The 24,643-nt window shown below is 41.5% G+C and overlaps 1 protein-coding gene across 1 annotated transcript; it reads left to right on the top strand.

The window, feature by feature from the left end:
• Window positions 1–686: 686 nt before the first annotated feature.
• On the top strand, window positions 687–16,567 carry SERPINB5 (serpin family B member 5). Its single transcript, XM_079301657.1, has 7 exons — window positions 687–1,432; window positions 6,901–7,075; window positions 9,713–9,850; window positions 10,855–10,972; window positions 12,103–12,245; window positions 13,651–13,818; window positions 15,051–16,567. Exons 2-7 carry the CDS (start codon window positions 6,902–6,904, stop codon window positions 15,441–15,443), a joined length of 1,134 nt encoding a protein of 377 aa, XP_079157783.1. The 5' UTR covers window positions 687–1,432; window position 6,901; the 3' UTR covers window positions 15,444–16,567.
• Window positions 16,568–24,643: the final 8,076 nt, after the last annotated feature.

The raw sequence follows: 24,643 nt of genomic DNA, 5'->3' as shown, positions 1-24,643 counted from the left end.
GAACTCCATCTGCATCACACCAGAAAAAAAAATCATTTGGGTAATAAGAGCTTAGGAGCCTTTTGGAAGGAAACATGGGTAGGACCCGATCAGGATACTGTGGTGTGGCCTGATTTATGCTCAAAGGAACACAGAAACATGTAGTTCCAGAAGGAGATACCATCTCCCCAGTTCCCACTGTCACCAAGGAAGTACTATGACGGTGAAAATGCATCCTTGGTGTCCTACCCCTTTAATTTGGGCAGCTGGTCACACCAGCACTTCAAACCTGAAAGCAAATTCAATTATCTTGCATATGCTTTTTGTAGTCTAAAAATATGCAGGGCAGCTGGGGTTACTGAGGTGTGAACTGGATCTGTGCCTGTGGCATGGGGCCATTTCCTCATGGGGGCTGGGGGTCAGCCATGGCCTCCCAGGGTGTTCTTGCTGGTGTTGTCTGCTGTGGGCAGCTCGGCTGTGCAGACAGGGGATTGTGTGGAGCAGGGGTAGGACACCTTTCATGGTAAGGGCTGCATATGTCTTCCAAATTATAAAGAATAGACCTGGTGGGCTGCACCGGCCTCTCTCCCTGCCCTTACTTTTCCCACCCTGCCATGTTCATCAGTACTAATGTGGCTGTATTTACATGAGCTCAGTGGTGCCCTTTCTGGAAGTGAAGGTGTGGGACTTTCTGTTCCCCTACCACATCTGGGGACAGCTGGCAGCAGGGAAGGCTGCTCCTCTGCAGAGGACCTGGCTGCTTATGGGAGGGAGCTTTGCTTTACAGCAACAGGATGTTTTCCTTTGAGCATTAACTCCAGTTTGACCTTGGGCTTTTTAGGCAGCCAAACACACACATATGCCTCGTAGGCAGAGTTAAGATACTGTCTATGCATATACAGATGCAAAGTGTCCTGCCACACACTTCTACGTGTTTTGGTTTTCTTCTGGGTCTCTTTTTCACAATTACAATTTTTCTGCAAAGAGTGGTAATCCCAATTGGAGTTTCTTGGAGTGCTGGTTTTGCTGAGAAGGTCTTTTAAATGCTCATGAGCTCCTTAGTTTAATGCTCATGAGCTTCCTTCCTTAGTTCGTTCTTGCCTGGTGCCTTTTGTACTGTGCTAGCTGAAGGCAACACACAGGGCTGCTCCTTCCTGCCAGAGCTTGTTGTTGTCTTCAGTGGCTGGGCAGGCAAAGACAACTCTGGTGTGAATCATTTTGCTCCTCCAATGTAGGAGTTGCCACGAAGAATGATTAAGGGAGGGGGAAAAAAAAAAAGCGAGAGTGAGAGGGAGTGTGTGTGTGCACAAATTGAGGTTGGGAAAGTGGGAGTGGTGTCAATGAGTAGGCAAGTAACAGAGTCCTCTGCTCAGCAAGGTCTCAGCACGGGCAGCTGGTTCTTCGTGCTGTGCTCACTTCATTGATTCGTTTACCAGGATTGTAGCCTTGCAAAGTAAGTACAGCTTTTTTCTTTCTCTGGTATATTTAATTTATGCCGAGCTAATAGTTAACAAATCTTGGCTGTGAAATATAATTGCACTGAGGGAGCGGGATAAGGAAATTTGTACAAAAAATGTACATGTGGAAGTAAAGAAGCTTTTTTGCCTTCCCAAACATCATTGTTTTGGCTTAATTTCAAAACTGGTGCAATTGCTATGCTAGATTTCTTTCAAAAAAAATTTTTTTTTCAGATTCACTGGACGCAGTGAATTGGCAGGTGAGACAGGAATGGTATTAGGAATTATTAAAATATGGTGGTTTATTGCATATGGTGGCCATTCCCGTATCAGAAAAAGCAGGTTGTGTATGATGCCATGAAAATCCTCCATGTACCAAAGTAGGATTTAGGTTGGTTTGTAAACCTCTGTTAGGGAGGAATATTCCTCTCGTTTTCTGCAGAGCTGTGTGCGCTCTGCTCTGTTTGTTCTGAGTTATTAACAGAGTGACTAATCCACACTCGTTTAAAGTGAAGGACAAGAGCTTAGGCCTACTAATTACAAATTTATTTTCGGTGTGACCATTTTGTTTTGAAGAGTTCATTGGCTATTGAGGTGCAGCAAAGCATATTGCAGTGGCTTGTTTCCATTTCTTTCCTGGAGTGACTTTCCCTGCTCTGTTGCTGACACTGCTTTTTCCTCAACCATATGAGATGCTCCGGTCCCACATCAGTCTGATGTCTTGCATTCCTCAGTGTCTGTTCAGACAAAATTGTGTACTTGTTTTTTTATCCAGGTAGTTTGCCAGGTGGAGAATTGTCATTTTTGTGGAAGTAAAGGCTCACAGAAATCTTTTATTTCCTTTGTATCATGTATGCTGAGTAAGAGCTGAAGTGGGGTCATGTTATACTCTTGATTCTAGTTTCAATATTAATGCCTCACTTGTGAAATTTGCATGTGGATTGTTTTCTATAATTTATCCTCTTGGAATTTTGTTTGGACTGGAGAGACTACATCACTGGCACTCTCAACACCTGAGATATAAACCCAGTATACCTCCCAGGACTGGATGGCCAGCATTGTCTGTGCTTTATCTGCCACAGGTGTCTTTTTATGGAAAGACTGCTTAACTGAGACAAGAATAAAATAAACACTTGGTTCTGCTTTATTGGACTGTCCCTGCCATACAACTAACTTGACTTGTCAGACATTAGCTCACAGATGTTGCTATTCTTGTGATTATATTTTTAAATATAAATTACATTTATATTTTCCCTTACTAAGCAGATAGTAAACAAAACCTCCCTGGTGGTTTATTACTTTTTGTTTGTTTGTTTGTTTCTGTTTGGTTTTTGTTGTTTTTATTTTGTTATTGTTGTTTATTTGTTTGTTTGTTTGTTTTTGCTTTTTTGTTTTTTGGGGGGGGGTGTGGTTGGTGTAGTTGGCGTTGTATCCAAGAGTAACTAAGCCAAAATGGTGTCTTACATCAATAAGCAAGTTTAAATCAGGTTTTTCTAAAGTGGTTCCATAGCCTTTCAACTCCCCTCAGTATATGAAAATGTTTCTTTCACTTTGTGTAAATCTGTGACAGTCACAGTTTTAAATAAAGTTGGGTGCATTGCAAACTCCAGGTTCTTAGAGGATGCCCCAGTGCTGCAGGCCTTTCTGGAAATGCTGAGAGTCTGCTTTCCTGGGAAAGGAGGGAGCCAATAATCCATGCAGCAGGCCTTTCTAAAATTTCATTTTCAGTTTTTTGACTCCTCCCTGTTTGAGGGTTCCCTGTGATTACTGACTCAGGAGCTACGTCTGATTTCTGAGACTGTTAATGGGCAGCTAATGGGCTTTCCTCTCACTGGGAGCCTCAACCCTTCTCACTGGTCTGGAACTGGCTTTACTGGACTTGCAAGGCTTGAGGTGCTCAAGGCTTTAAAGAGATTTAAGATTTTTTAATATTTAATACTGTAAATTATTTTCAGTAATATGAATGCTGTAAGTAATATAACATAATATAAGATGTCATTAATAAATGGAGAATAAAAAACTGACTGAGCAGTTGAAAAAGATGGTGGAATAGAGATTATTCTTTGCTATCCAGCCAATAATTCAAGGTCAAGTGTGCAACTGAGCTTTTTTCCTCAACAAAATGCCCTCAATGATCCTTATTTCAAAAGTGGCATTGCAATGAAGAAATTAGAATGGAGAGCTGTGACACTACCAGAACAGTTTCACTCTCCTCCAAAGAAGCTTTGAGAGTATCAGTGGTTACTGGATGAACAAAGGTACATAAAAAGTTCACTATGAAATACCTCCTGTTTTTTCTCACTAAAATGAAACATTGGAACTTCATAAAAAAATGATCCAACATGAAAAATATCAGTTACTCATGAAGTCAGCGTTTTTAAGCCATAGTACAGCTTTTAACTGGCATAAGGAAGAAGAATTTAATTCAATTATGTAAAATTTCCTATTTTATTTTCCTATTCTGAATGTCTTGCGACCCAAGGGAGTGAAACACAGGTAGTGCATCTACATCTCAAAGTCAACATTAAGCCCCAAAGGAACAAGGGGTATTTTTAATTTGTTATGATTTCATATTGATTTTTAGTCTGTAAGAAAGATCCAGAGGCCTGAAGAGAATAATATCATGTCAGCTAATACTAAATAATATACTCCATTAATAAATTAATTTTTTTTCAGGTGTACTGCATGACTCATGAGATTTTTTTTGTATTATTTGTCTTTTTGAGGGGGTGGTAGATGTTTACTGAATGACACACTCTTGGTTCCCTGGGTAATTTTCCACCAGTTCCTCAGTAAGAAATACCTGTGTAGTTAGTACTTGTCCCAAATCTTCAGATTTGGGGGGTGATGTAGGGTGGGGCAGAGAGAGAGAGAGTGAGAAGCAGACACAGTATAGGAGTGTATTGTGTGTCTGTTGAGAATGGTTGAGTTAATGGAAAAGATAAGGTAGTAGCCTATGCAGAGGAGTTTATTTAAGACATGCTCAGGCACAAAAGAGCACATTTGTGATGAGCAATTCCAGGCAGGTATTTTAAGGAATTATTTTATGTTTGCTTCTTCGCCCCGTTGTTCCAAGTTACTGCCTCATCAGCAGTCTCAGTCCTTCAGACTTGTTCTGTCTTTTGTCACTGTCCTGCCTAAAGCTCTCCTCCCTTAAGGTGTGTGCTGAGCCCATGGTTGCTGGCAAGCTCAGCTTTTCTGGTAATCAGCTGCTTTTGTGCCTGTGAAATTGTGTCTGAGTAAACGAGGTGGATGGTTGCAGGGCTAGGCTGGCACTTGGTGCTCTCTTTACACCCATAAGATCTCTGAGATGTTTCCTGAACCTCGTTGTGACATCAGCTCGATGCCTGCTGATGCTGTAAAATGGAATCTCTCATGGGAAATTTCTCTTTACCAAGCAGCTGCCAGAGACTGCCAGAGCACTGGAAGAGAGACAAGTCCAGCCAGACCCGTTCTGAATTCTGGATATTGCAAAGCATACTCCTCTGTATTTTCTTATGGGGATAAGTTCCTCCAGTGAAATATGTTCAATGTTTGTGATCTTCAAGACAAAATTTTTTTCTTTTTTCTTTTTTTTTTTTTTTTTTTTTTTTTTTTTCCTTCCCCCAGTGGGAGGGGATTTGTTAGCAAACAGTTTGTTGCTATTACCAACAGTCAGAACGTTTTGCAAGAGTGCAGGGCTGGTTAGGTGTGCTTTTCAAATGCTGGTTTAATGCCAGTATATCTTTCTTCTAACTTGATTAATGCAATGCAATGCAATGCATTTCACTAACCTTTAATACGGCATCTTTTAGCCGAAAACAAACTAGTTGTCAAGTAAAACAATAGCATAACCTAACAGATCCAAGAACATGTATAAGTTCATTAAAATAAAAATAAAGACATTTATTTTGTAAAAGACCTTCTGTAGTCAGACAGGTCTTACGAGTAAATCAAAGTGTTTTTTCTACAAAGAGTTGTGGGCAAATTACGTGCCCGTTCTGTCACACCCACAAAAAATAGTTATAAAAATTTATAACTATCCTAAATTATTTGGAAGTCATTACTACTGTCAAGTACCACAGCTGCTCTGGAGTGTCTCTGTACAATGGTGTCAGATGTTCAGCTACATTTGGGCAGCATAATGCATGCAAAAATTTCCATTTTCTTTCTGTCTCTGTCAATAGTGTTGATAGAGCTGTTTAGCACCAGTTTTAACAGTGTCCCTTTTTTCAGGGATACATGGTATCTGGGGCATAGTAAATGTCAAATTCACTATTCCAAAGGGGTCAACTTCTGTGTGATTGCTGGTCTAAAGACAGACTTGTGCTATTGACTGAAATTCTGGGGTTCACCCGTTTTGCCTTGAATCTACACAAATGTCCTTGTACTAAAGTGCAACTTTGGGTATGTGAAAGCAGCCTGGAAGATGGGAATAGTCTCTGGCTTTCCCAGAGCATGGACAGCAGCAACTGTGCCTTGCTTTTCCTGACTGCAGTGGTCATGTAGCAGCCCTGTGGCAACTGCAGTTACTGGGAATGACTAGGAAAACTTTTGAGTTAAAACAGTGTAAGTAGTGGGTGGGCACACAGAGGTATTTTTTAGAATGCCTCCATTAAGTTTCTAAAATAATCTCAATGTACAGGACCAGACAGCTTCCTGGAGACTTCTAACAAGGTCAGGGATAGTGGGGAACCAACCCTGAGAGGACGGACATGTATCAAAGCTAAAGGTCTAATAGATGATTAGCCATGAAGCAAGAGATAAAATGTCCTGAAACAATTAAAGACCTGTCTGGGAGCCAGGAGAGCCCAGAGCAACCTTCTGAGTTGGCACATTTTAAGAGTATCAATTAAAAACTGATTATATTCATATGTGATCCAATTTGACTCAGTGTGTGCAGGTCACTCTGATCCACACAGATTTCCTCAAGTGCTTCTCCTAATACTGGCTCTACATAATACATAGCATTGCCCATTGTCACTTGAAGATGATGGCTATTACTGAACTCCTCTCCTCTCCTCTCCTCTCCTCTCCTCTCCTCTCCTCTCCTCTCCTCTCCTCTCCTCTCCTCTCCTCTCCTCTCCCTCCTCTCCTCTCCTCTCCTCTCCTCTCCTCTCCTCTCCTCTCCTCTCCTCTCCTCTCCTCTCCTCTCCTCCCTCTCCTCATCTCCTCTCCTCTCCTCTCCTCGTCCTCTCCCTCCTCTCCTCTCCTCTCCTCTCTCCTCTCCTCTCCTCCTCTCCTCTCCCTCTCCTCTCCTCTCCTCCCTCTCCTCTCCTCTCCTCTCCTCTCCTCTCCTCTCCTCTCCTCTCCCCTCCTCTCCTCTCCTCTCCTCTCCTCTCCTCTCCTTTTCCTCATCCTGAAAGTCCAAGATATCCAGTCTAGGTACCACTGCCAGCCTCTTCCAGTGCTCTGACCCAGCCCCACCACAGCAGGAACTAGAATTACAATCTGAGTCATCTCTTTTTTCTCTTTTCCATTTCAGGATGACAATGGATGCTCTGCAACTAGCAAACACTGCCTTTGCAGTTGATATGTTCAAAAAGCTGTGTGAGAAGGACAAAACAGCCAACATTATTTTTTCCCCACTGTGTACCTCAACATCTCTGGCTCTGGCATATAAAGCTACGAAAGGTGATACTGCAGACCAGATGAAACAGGTAAGCTGTCAGCAGCCTGTTCTGTGGCTGCAAAATGATATGGCTGTTGTAGGTGTCTTTCTTATTCACTCTTGTTAGTGTTCTCCTGGATGTCTGGTTCCCTTGTAAGACAGGTTACAAACCATCTATCTGAATTTCTTGAATGGTTTCACACTCCCTGTCTCTACACAACAAAAGACCAAAACTCTGTCTTAAAGAAAAATATTTTTGGGCATGTGTAAGGTAGAAGTAGGCATAGCAGAGTCCTCACAGATGCATTAAAGCCTTGTCTCCTTTTAGCATAGTGTTTGTGGCTACAAGTCACTGCCCAGATCCCTGCATTTTCTAGATAACTGTTTTTTCATTAATCAATAATGCTTAAGCTTCATAGAACTGAAAATTATTTTGCCATTGCTTCCAGCAGCAAGTGTATGTAGCAGCCCTGTCACTGACTTTCCCCCCTTTCTCCCCGAACACTGTGAAGAGGAGGTGGATGTAGTAGAAGGGGCACAGTTTTGTCCATGTTTCTCCTCACAAGCAGGTCATGATATTCAAGGGGTTTCCAGCATCACTATCCAGCATGGCAGTCATGATTCAATCAGTTTGTGGAGCTCACCCTGTGGTGCAGAGAGTCAGCCCTCCAGCTTTGTCTCCTGCCTCTGTGTAAGCAGAGACTGAGCTGGATCCTTTTAATCCCAGTGAGGGTCCCTATGGTTTCTGCAGTTTCCTAAAGGTGCATGAAATGCAAATCAAGTATGTATTTGTATGCTGATTATCACTTGGCTCTGAAAGACTCTATACATATTTGAATGTATTTTCCCTCCTTTGGAAATTCCTCCATGTAGTTTCTCTTCCACTGAAAGTACCCCTGAGCACAGCCTTCTGTGCTACTGCTTATGCCACAGATTGCAGGGAGTCTTGTGCTGTTCACAGAGCTGCACAGCAATAGGTCCATGAAAATCATAGAATCATAGAATGGTTTCTGTGGGAAAGGACCTTAAATCCTCTTGCCACAGGCAGGGACATCTTCCACTAGACCAGGTTGCTCCAGACCCTCCCTAAACTGGCTTTCAAGACTTTCAGGGATGGATCTTGTAAGCAATGCACATTTTTCCAAACAGTAGTTAAAAAAAAAAAATCAATTTAAATTTAAATGGTACCCTGAAGCTCCCTTACCATTTCAAAATTCAAGTGTTGTCTTTCTAAAGGGAAAGTTAAAAATGTTACCCTGCCTTTATTTTGCTTTCACTTGTGTCTGCAATTTGCTTTGAACTATTCCATAATAACAAGTTAACCTGCCCATCCACAAGTGGAGCTCTGTTACACAAGCGCAGTTGTGTTTCATATTTCTTTAGGGGTATTTAAAAAGTGCTGACTACAGATGCTAAGGAGAGCTTGGTATGCTTTTAAGTGTAATATTTCCTATTTTCCATGTCTATTCTAGCTTCTGCCTGCCTCTGAGTTTGTGCTTAGCTTTTAAATATTAGATACAAAAGGAGCCAGATTGGCACCTGTACTCTGGAACAGACAACAAACTTGTGCCAGAAGTTCTCCCAGGTAGAGAAGCTGCAGTAGCTTTCTCATCCAGCCTAGTTCCCAGGCACAGAAGCTTTCTGCACTTAACATGCAAAGAAATAAAACTGTTGGAGGAAAAGGAAAAAAGTTGAGATAGTTGTTTCGAAGGAAATGGACTTGGAGTTTGGCTTTGACAGCTGTGCTGCTGCTGTGCTGGGAGTTCTTTGCCTACTGCTCCCACTTAGCAAGGATAGTGGAGGATATGGAAGGGTGACTAAGGCAGAGGAGCAATTTTGTCTGTGAAGACATGATGTGTTCTGGGAGAAAGAGCAGTAGTGATGTACAAAAGGAAAAGGAGGTCACAAGTGCTTGCTGTGCCTCATAAGGGAATGTGAGGAGGGCTGGACAGGCTTCCTGCAATGAAACAGCCACCATCAAAGATCCTGTAAAAAGCAGGCATTAAAAGTTTAATTCATATTTATAGGGTTATTTTCAAACAAAGGCATAATTACCTCAGTATTTCCTGCAACTGGACTTGTCATTCCCAGGAGCTGGGAGGTGGCCATGTGTGGGTCAGCAACCCTACCCACTGTTATGCTCTGCCTACAAAACCTAACACAGTTATCTTTATCTGATCAGTTTTTTTGCTGAAATGTTATGTGATGTCATGTATTAGTCACAGCAATCAGAAAACTTGATGATCTGTCAAGCATTTTTAAAGGTGTAGCCCAGTTCTATAAAGGAGATTGTCTGAGACCCTCACGCATCTGTTTTAAAAGCTTCAGGATTTTGGGTGAGGATGTAAGTTCGGCAAAAACAGTATGACTGCATACTATGGAGTTTTAGTTGGCTAAGTCACATCAGCAGCATGAACAGTTCTATTGGTTTCTTTGGATTGCTTATAGGAAAGAAATGTGTTTGGAGAAAGTTCTGGTAGGATCAGGTTTTTAGATTTATGTGAGCATGTCAAATACATGAATGTTTTTTGAGTAACAACAGTGAGAGGCACTGACATTAGCTGAAATACAAAAAGCAACAGCTCTGGTCACAAACTAACATTGTTTTTTGTTTAACTGTTAGGAATGTTTAGACAATAATAATTTAAAAAAAGATGCTTAGTGTTTTATCATGTTCATTTAACAGGTTCTCCATTTACAAGATGTCAAAGATGTTTCTTTCGGGTTTCAAACAATAACTTCAGATGTTTCCAAACTCAGCTCTTTCTTTGCTCTGAAAATGGTCAAAAGGCTCTTTGTAGACAAGTCTCTCAATCCTACCACAGTAAGTATTGCAGGAAACCCCCAGTGTTATGAATTGCTTGGCCATAATGTTGACAGACTATGGTGTCAGACTGCAATATTTAAAATTAATTCTTGTACTTTTGGCTCTTGGTTGACTGGATGTAAATTATAAACATCATAATATTGTCCGCTGCCATAAAGGTTTGTAGGAGGATGGCTGAGTCTGCTGCTTGACCCTAAGCTGTGCAACTCTTTCAACACTTTTAATTCTTTCATTAATATGCTTCAGGTCAGTAGCAAGTTTGGTTTTGAATGCAACGTAACTTCTATGCCACATCAAAGTCTTTGCATTGCAAGTATGAGTAAAAATGAGTATCAAAAAATTGGTGGTGCAAGTGTATGTCCAGTTCACACACCCAAGTAATTACTGCATGAGCTTCAGTTTTCTTAATCTGCCTGAGAAGTCAGAAGTCTGACTATTGAAGCAACACAAGTGAAGATGGTGGTGTTTGGCCTTTTAGCTTTTGAATTTCGCAAAAAACTATGAAGAATGCTGTGTCTGTTGGGTTTTTTCCCCCAAAGTTGTGTTTGAGAGGGTCCCAAGCAAGGCTAACATCAGCCTAAAAGAATGTTTCAGAAAACTCAGCGTGCTGCAGTGATGCTGTGATCAGATCACCTGCTGTTCAGCCTCTGCTACAGCAAAAACCAGGACCCAGAGCAAGGATTGTCTTCCCTGGTGAGGAGAGACATGTGAGCAGACTGTGGCCTGTGTCTCAGTCTTGAGACTTGTGCTCAGGCCTGGGCTGAGGGTTGTTTTATCCTGTAAACTCTGGCAACGTGGTCACTCCTGCAATACCAGAGTTACTCAACTGCTGATGTAACACTGCTGGTCTGAAGACAACCTTGGGAGTGATGTGCTGGATGCAGGTGTATGTCCTTGTTATCTCTTGCAGTTATTTAAAAGCTTTCCTCAAATAACAATGAACTTCTCAACTACCCAATGGCACTTAACCAAGCATGACTTTGGTTACTTGTGTCTTTCAGGACTTTGTCAACTCCACAAAGAGACCTTTTCCATCCGAACTGGAATTGGTGGAGTTCAAAGAAAAAACTGAGGAAACCCGAGAAAAGATCAACAAATCCCTTTCAGAGCTGACTGATGGTGGGTACAGCTTAAACTTGGGGATGCTGTTTGCCTCTCTGTAGAAAGATCTTTATCCTTGTGACACCTCTTTAGAAGTAAATACATTGTGAAAGAAGATAGGCCTACTATTTGGATTTATGAGGATTAGCAGCACTGACTTCACTGCTGCAGCACTTCTGAAGGTGGAAATGTGAGACTGACCTTGCATTAGCCTTGGGAAAAGCTGCTCACACTTGACTGCAGCAGGATTATTTGGGAGAATGACAGGTCCTGGCAGTGGAGCATCACAACATGTAAAACCAAAACATCGAACCTTCCAATTCTTTAAAAGCTTCATTGTCATGGGAAGTACTCATTGGACTCTGAGTTTCAGGCTGTTAATTAATACCTCAGCTGCTTTTGCCAGCAAGGGTGCCACAAAGCAGATATGGGTCTCTCATTTTCCATCATCATTTGCTGTGGAAGCCCTGCAGGGGTGGCCCTGGGGTTGGTTGCCCTCGTGTGGTGCAGGTATGGAAACACCATTCACGAGTCTGGTCCTTCCCAGGCTGGCACAGGTGCTCAAGGGAAAGTACCTCACCCTGCCTGTGCAGCTCCAAGACAGGACTTGCCTTCCCATGCTCTGAGTTCAGTGCTTGAACAGGGCTGAAACAGAGTAGCTCATGACATTTACATGCTCTTTTGAAGTCTGTAGTGGTATTTGGATATTATCTGCAATCAGAGCAGCAGTTTTTGGTTACTTTATTCTCCTGTATCAGTCTAGAAAAGAATAGCTGCTAATTTGAAACTTCCCTTCAAGTCTTGCTCTCCAAATGACAAAGTGTTTTTTCACTTTTTTCACTGAAAACTCAGAACCTTCTTAAAGGTACTGAACAGAAGCAGGAGATGTAGTTTTGATTATGTGCGATATAAACCAACAGAACGTCATTTGGAAGATCTGCCTGGATCCAAACCCCACATCAAAAATTAAGCTGCTATTTAAAATAAGTGTTCTTACTTGAAGTTTTCTATTAGAAAGAAAATCTTTTATCTGTGAGATGCAGGACACAAATGTGTTTAGTTCAGTGAAATGTTACCATATTCACTTAAAGCAATTGATATACTGCTAATGTATGTTTCATTAACAACCATCTTGAATCTGTTCACAGGAAAAATGGAAAATGTTTTGAATGAAGACAGTGTAAGTGACCAGACTCAGATCCTTCTAGTTAATGCAGCTTATTTTGTCACAAACTGGATGAAGAAGTTCCCAGAGGCAGAGATCAAAGAATGCCCTTTTAAAGTCAACAAGGTATGTTCTGGGAAAAAAAAAAAAAAAAAAAAAAAAAAAAAAAAAAAAAAAAAAAAAAAGAGTACTGTTTTCTCTCATGTAAATGCAAACTTTGAGCTAAGGAAATCCCAACAAGAGAAGATGAGAAATATTTATTACCATGGTGTTCTTAGACTCTATCTAAGTGTTGCAAGGATCCCAGACTGTCCTGGGAGAATGTTAGACAACTTGAGCTGAGTACAAGTGGTCAAAAGCAGCCGTTTTCTGCACGGAGATGCAGAACCCATTTTCATGGGTAGCTTTTTCCAGGAGATTGGAAGGTTGCAGGTACCAGAGGCTGTATCCAAAACCAGCAGAGGTGAAGCACTCTTGTATTTCTTGAGCTGGTGAAAGGTGTGCAGTTGTGTCACCTCTTTGAGTACATCCCTTAGGTGCCTGGCCCTGTGTTTTCCTCTTCAGAGATGTCATTCCATCAGCATCCCTCCTTCCAGTCAGGCTCAGGATTGCAGCCCTCTGTGTGTCTGCCCTGCTTAGCCAGGAGGTCCAGCTGGGAGCAACACCTGTGGCTGGTGCATTCAGGAGTCTGACCAGTGATGGATATTGCAATCAGACAACTTACAGCCAAGATAGAAAGCTGCACACAATTTGTGAGATAAAGAGATTATATTCCAAATAAGCACACACATACATATAGGGATGCATAAGCAAAGTTGGAGTTTCAAGTTCACTGAAAATATTCATAAATTACCTCATCAGCCAATAGTTTCAGCTTAAAAAGTTTTTAAAATCACACAATAAACACTAAAATTTATAAGTGAAGCATCTCAAAAATTTTTTTCCTCCTAAAGTAATTCAGTTTTCCACTGAATCTTAATTTTGAACATTTTCATATGGACAGAACAATTTTAAAGTCTTCCCTATGAAATAAAGTGTTTTGTTTTGTTTCGTTTTGTTCTGTTTCGTTTCACTCAAAAGCAAAGACTTAGAAATTTATGTTATCCTGAAATTTTTTTCTGTTTCAACTCCTGAACCAAAATACCAATTACTGGTATGAACAATGACCTTCACTGTTGAGCTGTGCTCAGTGCTTGACACTTGCTAGCATTACAAAGCTCTGCAGAGAGTGTAGTTGGTAGCACTCTGTGAAAAGCCATGAAGGGTCTCTAATATTAGATAAACAGCTCTTTTAAGGCACATCCCTCCCATGTTGCTATTGTATTAAGTAGAATTCTGTCCCACTTTTCTTTAGAAAGCTGCCTACAGTAAAAAGAGCCCCTCACTGCTGCTTTCATTATCTATGAAAGCCAACAAATACTCTGGTGGTAACTCAAGGTATCCCTTCCATGCAAGCTTACAAACTTTCCTCTGTCATCATCTTATCTGTGAATTAAAAGGAATAATAGATTGTTTCTTCTATGTTTTGCAGACTGAAACTAAACCAGTGCAGATGATGAATCTGGAAGCTACTTTTTGCTTGGGTTATGTAAAAGATTTAAATGTTTCCATCCTTGAGCTCCCATGCCTTAACAAACATATAAGCATGCTCATTCTCCTGCCCAAAGAAATTGAAGATGAAACCACTGGCTTGGAGAAGGTGAGAGAAAAAATTAGAACTGCTATGATACTTCCCTTGGACACAGCCCATATAATGCCATATGTTTATGGAAGGTCTTTGTTATTTAGAAGCAATGCATAAGGAAACAAAAAGTAACTTTGCTGTGAATTTACCATCTCATTCTGCTTTTCTGTTTCTCCTCTCACATTTGTAGCATTATTGTTTCCCCTGTGTCCAGTAAGAGGTTGTAATTGAGGTTTTGTTCTAGATAGAGTGTGCACAGAAGACAGTGTAAAGTGCAGAAGGTGACATTATTTCTGGTATCCTTATTTTTTTTTTCAATTGGCACATGCCCATGATTTATTTTACTAAGGTCTCATACTTATCCAAGTTTTAATTTTGAGCAGAGGTGCCGAAAAAAATGAGCCATTTTTTATTACAATTGCACATAAATGTGAAAATTAATAAGGCATTTCCTAATGATCAACAATTTGTTATGTAATTTCTCTACAAAAGTTTTACGACATATTTTTACGCCTCTTCAGGGTTTATTGAGAATTAAGTAATTAATAATATTAATTAATAGTAAAGTTATTTAAGGATTAAAAGACTGATGATCACTCAAATCTCTTTTGTAATTTGCTGCAACTGGCCACAAATTTTAAAGGTGGGAGGAATTTGTCTTTGGAACTGTAAGATTACAACTTTATATGTTGCAGTGAATTACAGAACACACCTATCATAAAATGCAAGTGAGGCCTTTCCTGATACCAATTTGTTGTGGCCCCAGATGCTGCCTCCTCCCTTTCCAGTTTTAAAAAAATTTACTTGAACAGCTGCATGTTTGATTGAGATCAGGCTCTGGATTTGGATTTTGTGTCTCAAATACCAGCAATTTAATTATTCTGTAGGGTCAGGAATAAATACATTTGGATCTCTACCAGCTGGCCAGGGTAACCTGGTAGGGACTGTCTTCCACAGGTTCCTTCATATGGAATGTTGAGGTGGTTGCTTTCAAAAGCTTGCCAGAGCATGCACATCCAGAAGAGTTGCTCCAGAGGCCTGTCCTATGGATTAAAAGATACTTGAATCAATATAACTGAGAGTATGTTAAGCCTGAATGCTATGGTTGTGAATTCAAAAACAAAAATTGCCTTTGGACTTTATTATTTGGAGGCTTGATGGCAGTGAGTAGTTCAGGAATGGTGGGTTTTTTTCTTTCACTTTTCTCAGAGGGCTCACTAATTTCCTTTGCTCCTTTATGTTCTCAGCTGGAAAAGGCACTGACCCCCGAGACATTATTACAGTGGACAAATCCCAGCATGATGGCCAACACCAAAGTGAATGTATTTCTTCCAAAGTTCAGTGTGGAAGGTGACTATGACCTGAAGCCACTTCTGGAGAGCCTGGGAATGACAAATATCTTCAACGAAAGCACATCGGATTTCTCAGAGATGTGTGAGACAAAAGGTGTGGTTGTGTCAAAGATCATCCATAAAGTTTCCTTGGAAGTAAATGAACAAGGTGGCGACTCCCGAGAGGTACCAGGATATCGGATTCTGCAACACAAAGATGAATTTAAAGCTGACCATCCATTCATCTTCTTGTTTAGACACAACAAAACTCGCAACGTGATTCTTTCCGGCCGATTCTGTTCTCCTTAAGCAGAGCATGTTCATTACAAACAAAGCACAATTACTTTTGAGGTGGTGCACACTCCTGTCAAGCTTTTCTTCCTGACTAGCCATCTTTGAAAGGAAATCTAAGAGGTTCATATATTGGCTGAATAATACAATGTACTCTACATATGCAGCAGAACTAGTTTCTCTCCTTTTGTTTCCTCCCCTTTAGCGGAATAATTTCCACTGTGAAGAACACACCATATTTTATTGAGTAGTATTCCAGCTTCAGCAATGAGAACATTTTGTTTTTCTGTGACACTTTTTTCCCCAGATGAAGTGAACTGAGAGCCTGCTTTAAGATAGCCCAGGAGCTGGAAAGGGCTCTAGGAGGAAGAGCTGCATTCCTGCTCCCTAGTGAAACCTCTCTCCCTCGTGATTCCCACTCTCTGAATTCCTAATGCCTAAAAGGGGAAATGTGGACATGTGGTATGATAGCTCTCCCTCGGAATCTGGCCACACTCTGGTAGTCCAGGATGCCCTACCAGACCCTGCCAGCACCCAATGAAGCAGTGCACAAGTTCTGCAGCACAGCTACAACAGCTCAGGCTGGCATCAGAATTTGCATCTGTAAACAGCAGCCACACTAAGGGCTATGGACTCCAGAGGCAAAAACCAGGGGGACGGTGTGTGTCCCCAGAACACTCTTCAGCACGAGGTTCTCAGACTGGGGAGGTTGAACTCTGCTGTGTGAGCTTTTTTGACTCATTCTCTTCACAGAAGGAAGATGGGACAAGTTCACTGCAGATATGAGGAGTCTTGTTGTATATATCCTAAGGAAAAGAACATTATGCAAATCAAGGATAGGACGGAGTTGGATTAATATTGGAAGTGCCACACTTTTCTTGCACAGATTATCTGCCATTTCTAGCTCTGGATTCAGCATTAAGGAAACTACAGTTACTTAATGTCTAAAGCATGAGAAAGAAATAAGGACTTCAACTTGAGTGAAATTAACATTATAATTACTAGTCTTCAAATTCCACATGAGATTATGGTAATCAGATTTCATTTCTGTCTAAAGACTGCCTGTTGCATATGTTCAGTACTTGTTTACCTAATTACTGTTCAGAATAAAGCACTATAAAACCTGTGTCAAATGTACAACACCTCAAGTGTCAGTCTGTGTGTTCATTGACAGCATCAGTATTCATGCCTGGCTTCCAATAAATTATAGGAATGGAGATAAGCAGATTCACTTCGGCCACAAAGTCAAATTAAGAAAAAAAGCAACAAAGTGAATGTCTGCATTGCCCTTCTGAGCTACAAGATGACAGCACCTAGTAAGAGCTATGTTACTAGGTGGTCAGGATACATGCAGCATTCAATTATCTATCCTCAAAAGATGGAAGTGATTTACTTGAAACATCCTCTTGGTGCCTCAGATCTGAAAGAAGCTGGAGAGAGATCTCCAAATGAGAACATGCAACAACCCCTAATATGCATTCTTTCAACATCAGAGCACTGGTTATTGTGAATTTGGGGATGGGATTCTTTTTGATTCCTGAACTTCTCTTTCCCATGTTTTTCCCATGTCTTTCCCATGCCTTTAGTCACAATAATTCAGTAGATCCCTTGGAGGACCTTTAATCATCTCTAGTGCCAGATTTTAATGCCAGAGGGTTAACCAAGGTCTTTGGCCCATATCTTTGAGGGTACTGAGGAGATGAACTTGGATCAAAAACAATGGGAGGTGGGAGCGTGCAGATCTCTGGGGGGTCTTTGCTGATATGCATCAGATGTTTTGACACAAGGACAGTGATTAGAAAAATTAAAAATACAACAATTAATGTGAGGCCATCCTGTCTGACAAGGACTTAGCCACAAAGATCTTTACTGTCTCAATTTCAGTGACTGGTAATGATTGATGCACCCCATCATTGTCTCATCTGCTGTGTAGGCTGGGGTCTGATATATCCGGGGCTGTTGTCACTATGGTTTCTGCTGGTTCTCCTGTAGAAGGTGGGTCAGGACATTATGCATGGGGCTCGTGACAAAGCAGCTGCAGGGGCAGTCCATGCATAGAGAAGAGGGACTGGCTGCCTCTGGTCTGTACAGTTTGTGTTTGGGCACTGACTCTTTGTCAGGTGGCTCTAGCTGTCCAGTGGGCCATTTAATGCTTACTGCTACAGCTCTGCTGGTTCTGCTAGACTGAGGTAAGCCTCTGGCAGATTGTCCCAACCCTTTTTTCCTCCCTGGATGAAATTTCCTAAAGGAGAAAAGCTCAGACATTGCTTTCTCGACTTTTTCAGGTTCTGAAAGCATTCCAGTTCAGGAGCCAGTCTTCATTTAATGAAGGCTGTAGTCTGTTTAAATGCTGATCAGAGCATTTGGCATATCCCACAAATTTATGACAGCATTCTTCTCCTCATGGCAGCTTGGTCAGGAAAGGTTATCCCATGAAAGCAGAGAGAAACTGCTTCAGGGTGGAGCCCATCTTTCTCCACCTCTGACTAATCCCCAGGTATCCCAGCCTGTGCAAGGCAAGCAGATGTTAGAGATACAAAGCTGTCTTGGCCCACATAAATCAAACCCACTCACTGGTCATTTATGAAGAGGGTGGCTTGCCCATGAAAACCTCAGGCTCATTTTTCACTTCTGCCTCTTCTCTCTCCAGTCCCACTGTGAAGCTTTTTCACCTCACAGCATGTGAGGAAGAGGTGTCCACAAGGCTCCTGCTGCTGTGAGAAACCATGTTACAGTCTACAGTCTATTTTCATTCCACCCATTGCTGGCCTCTGGGCCTTGGGCAAGAAACTGCACGGGAGGACATGGGAAAAGGTGTGTGGGAGTTTGTGTGCAGGAACTCTTACGTGCTGGGAGGTGTTGGTTACGATGGAGAGGGTGAGCATAGCTGGGGACTTGCTCAGACTGACAAGGTGCTCCACCTTGCCTTTCAACAGGGCATTGCTATGCAGTGATTGATGGTGCCCCTGATGGAAAGCAGCAAGCTGTGGCTGGCTTTGGCAGGCAGCTGCAAGGGCTCTGTGCCTGCTCACCTCATCACCAGCTCACCTGCACCTTACTCCCAGCATTTGGTTGGGAAGGGACACATCTTCAAGTCTTGTGGTAGCAAAAGTAGTCTGAGGGGAAGTTCTGAAACTTGAAAGATGCAACTCAGAGAAAATTGGAAAAGCAGTATATTTTTGTGAATATACAGTCCGAAGAGCTTATGAAAGATAGAATTTGCACCTACACTGATATTTCCTGAGGCAAAAGAATTAAGCAGATGTCAGGGAAGCTCTAAGGGAATATATGACAAAGTTAGCAAAATAAATCAGTGGAGAAATTATGCCAATATAGGAAGAAGGAAGAAAGCACAGAAACTGGAAGAAGGAAAGTCTTACAAGGTACTCAAAAATACTAAGTTTGTCACTGAAAAGAAGTTTGGACTAGAAAAGCACCAGAAGATACGTGGTAAGGCAACATTCACAAATAAATAAATTTTAAAAATAATGAAAGAAAAAAAGAACTGAGGATGAAGAAGAATAAGGAGCATTACAGGAACATGCAAGAAGAAAAAACAGAAAAAGAAAGTGATTGGCAAATCGAAGCAAAAAAGCAAGGAAAAGAACAGAGGTAATGGGAAGGGTCATTTCATCCTTGCATTGCTTATGGATTCCTGTTTTCAGGTGGGTACTGGAGCACTGGAGCTCAGCCAGTTTGGCAGAGGAGTGGGGAACAGCAAAGCTGGATGTTATGTGCCTAAAGAAGAGGGTGATCCAACTTCAGCACTAAAAGGAAAGCAAGGGAAGGGAAAGATTGTGCTTGGGGCCCTTCTTCCTTCTTGCCATGTTTGATCCCATAAGTATCCTATGAATCCAAAGCCATTTTTATGCTTTGTAGGAAGAAAGAAGAGGTGAGAAAGAATAGGCATAAAACTTTCACTGTTGCAAAGCCATGTACAACCCTAGTTTAGCTCTGATCTCTGAGTCCTGCTGCCATAACCCAGTGCTGCTGCTGAGTTCAGTGAAACTGATTAGAGATCAAACACTGTGCTAGTGCAGCTCTGCTTCCCATCTCTTTACTTCCTTCTCACTTTATGCTGGAGACTTAACCTCAGTGATCAACCACTCCTGGCCTTCTATTATTCTTAACTCCAACAATTTAAAAGAATACCCCCTGGCTGGGGATTCCTGTTACAGTTCAAGGAAATATTTCTTCCCTTCTCTAATTAAACTCCTTCCATGCACATAAAGCCAACTCCTTACCTGAGAGGGAGGGATGGCTGTAGGCAACATAATGCACTTCCCATTCATTTGCTCTATCTCTGCAAGCAAGCTCAGCTCCAAACAATCTTGGCATGAACCCTGCACACACTTTTGTCCAGGCCAGACCCCATCAAAACTTGAAAGGGACTCTGCACAGCAGTGCAGTCATGGGTCTTCTTAGGGTTAATGATCACTTTTCCAGCTGAGAGTGACTTGGCATTGGAATCAGGAGATGTTGCCAGCAGATATTGCCTGCCAGACTTGTTGGGCAACTTGAGAGAAATGCTAATAGCATATTGCTAGATATAGGTTTCCTATTCTTCTGTGGGGAAACTTCACAGAGATGGCATTTGCATTAAACAGCAAGATGCTGCTATCAGCAATCATTGGTTAGAGGCTGAACTTTCCCACAAGAGAGTGGGAGATAATTTTAATACAGTATTCACAGGAACGTGCTCCAGAACTCAGCTGTTGTCTTCTTCATTTAACCTCTTCAGGGAAGAAGGTAAAATTTCTATGCTGTTTTGTAGTTTTCTTTTTTTTTCCTAAAGTTACTGTGATTTTTTTTTTCTGGTCCAAAATATTCTACAGACTGATAAAGTAAATATCATTTTGACATATGATGAGAGAGAGAGAGATGCCTTTACAGGCTGCAGGCAGCAAAACACACTGCTAAAATTCAGGTGTCTCAAAAGCTCACACAAAGGAAGTTGGTTTCAGTGGGATATGAATGAGGATTTTAGGGACACGTCTAAAGATTCTTGCCTAAATTTCACAGGCTTCTGAATCTGAAATTCCCCCAAAAAGTCTAATTGCCACAAGACTGATGAGCTCAGTGGCTTGTACGAGAAAGCAGATACTTTTCTGTCTGTATCTCCAGAATGGCTGAAGGACAGGCTTTTTCAGAGCACCTCTACTCACTCTGGTAGAAACAGGTTTCATATAAAGGGATGGTGCTGGTAACCTGGGCAACCTGACCTGCAGCATGAGAAATACAGGTTAATTTTTCCTTCTTTACTCACATTTCTATGGCACAAGAAAGAGCCTTGAAATGTTCACTAGATGAGAGAGAGGGCATGCAGTTCTTTGACTGGGTTCTAAGGCATTTCCCCTTTACACTGATCCCCACTAACAGGGAAGCTGTTTATGTTTATGTTCGTAAACAATGACACTATAAAAGAGAAAGGGTGGAGTGGTATTCAGATTTTGTTTTGTTAGTGGGGGTGCTAGTCTTTGCTATTAAAATATGAGCTCCTGGGTTTTGCAATGCTGTTTAGAAGCTTTCAGAGGAGCCTGGGCTATGGAAATCTGATGTGCACATAGGCACAGCAAGTAACTTGCCACTGTACAGTCTGTAACAGGCCAATGCACATCTATGTCTGTTCGTGCAGAAATAACTGGCCTAGAAAGAAGTATAGAAGATACCAGAAGGGCTGATGAAAACCAAAAAAAGCAATTAGAATAAAGCTTTCTGGCATAAAAGTAGCATCCTGAGAGGCTAGATTGTTTGGAAAATGAACTTGGCACCATTTTGCTTGAAGAGCTGCTTTGTACTGAAATGTATTGGTTTTTAATTTAAAGATGTGTTGTGCCACTCAAGGATGATCAGAATTGCTGTGTTGTGGGAAATTTAATTTTTCTTATCTGCTGTTTGTCCCTTTCACTCCAAATCAGCACAGAAACTTAGAAATATATTTTTGTATGAATGTTAATAAAAAACAAGGAAGTAATTCTACCAATTTTCATGTGAGGAGATGTGACATGACATCTGTCATGTTGTCTTTTTCTAGGAGAGACCATGTAATTTCTGCCAATTCTATTTTCCTCTGTGTTTAAGAAATTAGTGTGTATTAAGGCACCTTAATGGGGTGCAGATTGAATAAGTAAAACATGCAATGGGAATTATCATGTGGCATCAGGCAAAACAGGTTCCTTCTTACTTAACTCGTCTGAAATACAGAATTATCTTAACAGCAAGGCAAAAGGTCTCTTACCTTCTCCACCCTATTTACTGCCTCTTCCTGTTGACTGAATAATATAGTCTACTACAACCATTCATTATGACAACTTTCAGCATAGGTTTCTTTATCCTTTGATAGTTTTTGTTTTGATTTCATCTAACCTTAGCAAAAAACAAACTATAAAGAGAGAACAGATCATGAATAGTTATAGAAAAGGAGTGCTCATCATTTCACACAGCCATGGAGGAAGTTTGTAATTTTTACAAGGTCTGTGGTATGCAGTGGTTTCTTCTGAAGGAAGCTATTTTTCAGGGTAGCTTCTTGCTCACATACTGCAGTGCCAATAATTTCATTTGCCAGACTATGTTAAAAGCTGCTGAACCATCATGCAAAGGATTCCTGTCAGCAGGGGCTCTGCACTACTAATAATCCTCAGTGCAGGTGCTTTGGCTAGTGTGAAACAGCAGCTACAAACTTCCTGGAACACTTCTTTTGATCCTGCATCATCCCTCCTTACCACTCCAAGATTATTTAAAAGTGACATTACCATTTGCTGTCCACCATGTAGATTTTCTCCAAAAGCTGTGGTCCTTGCAGTAGCTCCAAGAGTCTGACTGAATTATTACACAGATTACACAGAAGGTGTGTGTGAAATCATTCATACACTTGTTCCCACCCCATTTGAGATTAACAGAGTTCATTAAATCCTTTCACTGTGCAGTAAGAAAGTTCCTCTACCTGCCCTCCCTTCCTCTGGATTTCTAGAGCAGCTCTCTAAGTCGTTCCCACTCACAAAACCATGGAGTCGGTTGTAGTGTTTGCACCTGGATGTCTCTCTGCTGACAGCCTGCTGCTTTTGCTAAAGGAGTGGCCACATCAGTGTGCCAGACACTCACTTAAAAACCTGTTCCCAGATCCTGGGCTCTCCCTCCGTTCTTGGCACTCAGCCCTTCCCCTGCAGGGTGGGGTGGAGCTGCCATCTCCCTACTGAGTAGGATTATTAACTCCTTTTTTTCTCCTTGGCTCCTTCTGAAGCTGGGACACACCTACAAAGTGCCTCATGCCCTACATCCACTGTGTCGGATTTCACAGCTCCATTTCAGATCTTTCAAGAGATCTGGAAGTATAGCACTACAAACTTCAGCACTGAAGATGCAATGAGTTTTGTTTTCAGAAGGTTGGTGATAGTAGGATATGAAGGTGGAAAAGAGAGAAATTATTTAGTGCAATGTCTTGTGGTAAGATGATTGCATTATTAAAAGGAAAATAACATTAGAAAGATTATTTTCCTTAAAAGGAAAATAAAATTATATTAAAAGACACTAATAGCAGAGCTAGAACACAGATAAACACAGCTGTGTTCAGAATTAATGAGATAAAACTCATCTTTAATTTGTCTGTGCAAAGAACTCTTTGGATATTTATCATCTGTCTATTTGCATTATATCTTTATGTGAAGTACTTCTGGACTTCAGGGTAAAACAAAAGTCTCAGTATGAAACATCCATAAACTTTTCTTTCAGCATCACAGGTTCTTTCCACAGAGCATCACTCAGAAACAGAATGAAGCATTGATTGCTGCTGTGCTTTTCAAGTTAGTCAAATGGCAAGAAATGTCTGCATTTGCCACATGTTGTACCTTCATATATTCAGAAACTTTTCTTTTTCATCTCTTCCAAACCTCTGCAGCAGTTTGTTTTAGGCTCAGTCTGTTTTCCTGTGGGCTGAGATCATTCCCATTGTCTGGCATTTTCAGATGAAGATGGTTTCACAGACAAATGCTGCACCTTGACTGAGCCACACCAACTCCCAGTGCCCTGGTAATTTCTGGCACCTGATTCCCAGCTTTCCATGCAGAGTCATGCCTGGCTCATGCTTGAGCTGGAGATAGTGTGCATGCTGTATCTTGAGAACATGCAAGGCATTTTGAGTAGCTTTTTGCATACAAATAACTCTGTGAAGGTCAGGCTGTCTGTGAAGGGAGGGAGCTGTGGCTGTGCTAGAGGACCTGGAGCCTCAGTGGGAGGCTGACAGGAGAGTTCAGGCTGGAATGGGTTTCAGGTGTCCAGCAGCAGGCAACCCCTTCCCAGAGGGCTCAAAACAACTCTCAAAGGGGCACCAACAGCACAGGACAGGCTGTACAAGTGCCTTGCTGATAAAAATCCTGACGTTCAGCTTTGCACCAGCTTCTTCCCACTTTTAACCTCTGGTGACACAGGCTGGAGCTCCTCATGTAACCTCACCTTGCAGGCTGCAGCTTCAGGGCAGACAGGGCTGAGGAAGAGTGCCTGCTGTGCTCTGGCCATCTGTGGGCACTGGGGAGAAGCACATGGCTGTGCACTCACTCCTTCTTCCAAAAGAGAGGGACTCTGGCAGCTTTCTCTGGATCTGACCCATGCTGGGCACAGTGCAAGGCAGAGAGAGACAGACACACAAAGGGTTTGTCTCCACACTGTGGCTAAATAAATAATCCTTCTGGAGCACAGACCAGTGCTATTTATCCAAAATATTTGCTTGAAAGTGATGGGTTTTTTGTTTAGCTTTTTTGTTGCTGTTTTTGTTGTTTTTGTTTTGTCTTTTTTTTAATATATAATGATTCCAGAAAATTTTGCATTATCCCACTGGTATCTACACAACACCTTTACAATTCTCCTAAGACTCAGGAAAGAAGTTTTTAATCGCCCATTTTTCTAATTCTAGGAGTAATTTCTAATTCTAGGAGTTTCTAGTTGCCTAATGGCCTCCTCCTTGCTAGTATCAAGCTGAACTTGGTCCTAACTTGTTCTTAGAGGAGTGGGTTGAACATAAATGACCCATGGGAGAGGTATCAGACTACAATGTTTCTAGTACAAAAGTAGAGAGTGACACATATCTTGTCATATCACTGAGCAGGAATTTATAGACTTCAGGGCTCCTGGTCTATTTCTTTGTTTGGAATTTTTAATTGTGCATCCTGCCTCATCCTCTGACTCCTGGAAAACTTATGACGAGTTCAAAGTGTATTTCAAACTGT

This window comes from Erithacus rubecula, assembly GCF_903797595.1.
Source record: "Erithacus rubecula genome assembly, chromosome: 3".
In the NCBI taxonomy this organism is placed as follows: Eukaryota; Metazoa; Chordata; class Aves; order Passeriformes; family Muscicapidae; genus Erithacus; species Erithacus rubecula.
Note: the sequence above shows the minus strand (reverse complement) of the source record. Positions and strands in the feature narration are given on the sequence as shown.

Excerpts from the sequence above, each read along its gene's own strand:
- SERPINB5 (XM_079301657.1), top strand. The coding sequence starts at position 6,902 with ATGACAATGGATGCTCTGCAACTAGCAAACACTGCCTTTGCAGTTGAT. Across the intron at positions 12,246-13,650 it reads GCCCTTTTAAAGTCAACAAG|ACTGAAACTAAACCAGTGCA; the intron begins GTATGTTCTGGG and ends TATGTTTTGCAG. Across the intron at positions 13,819-15,050 it reads AAACCACTGGCTTGGAGAAG|CTGGAAAAGGCACTGACCCC; the intron begins GTGAGAGAAAAA and ends TTATGTTCTCAG.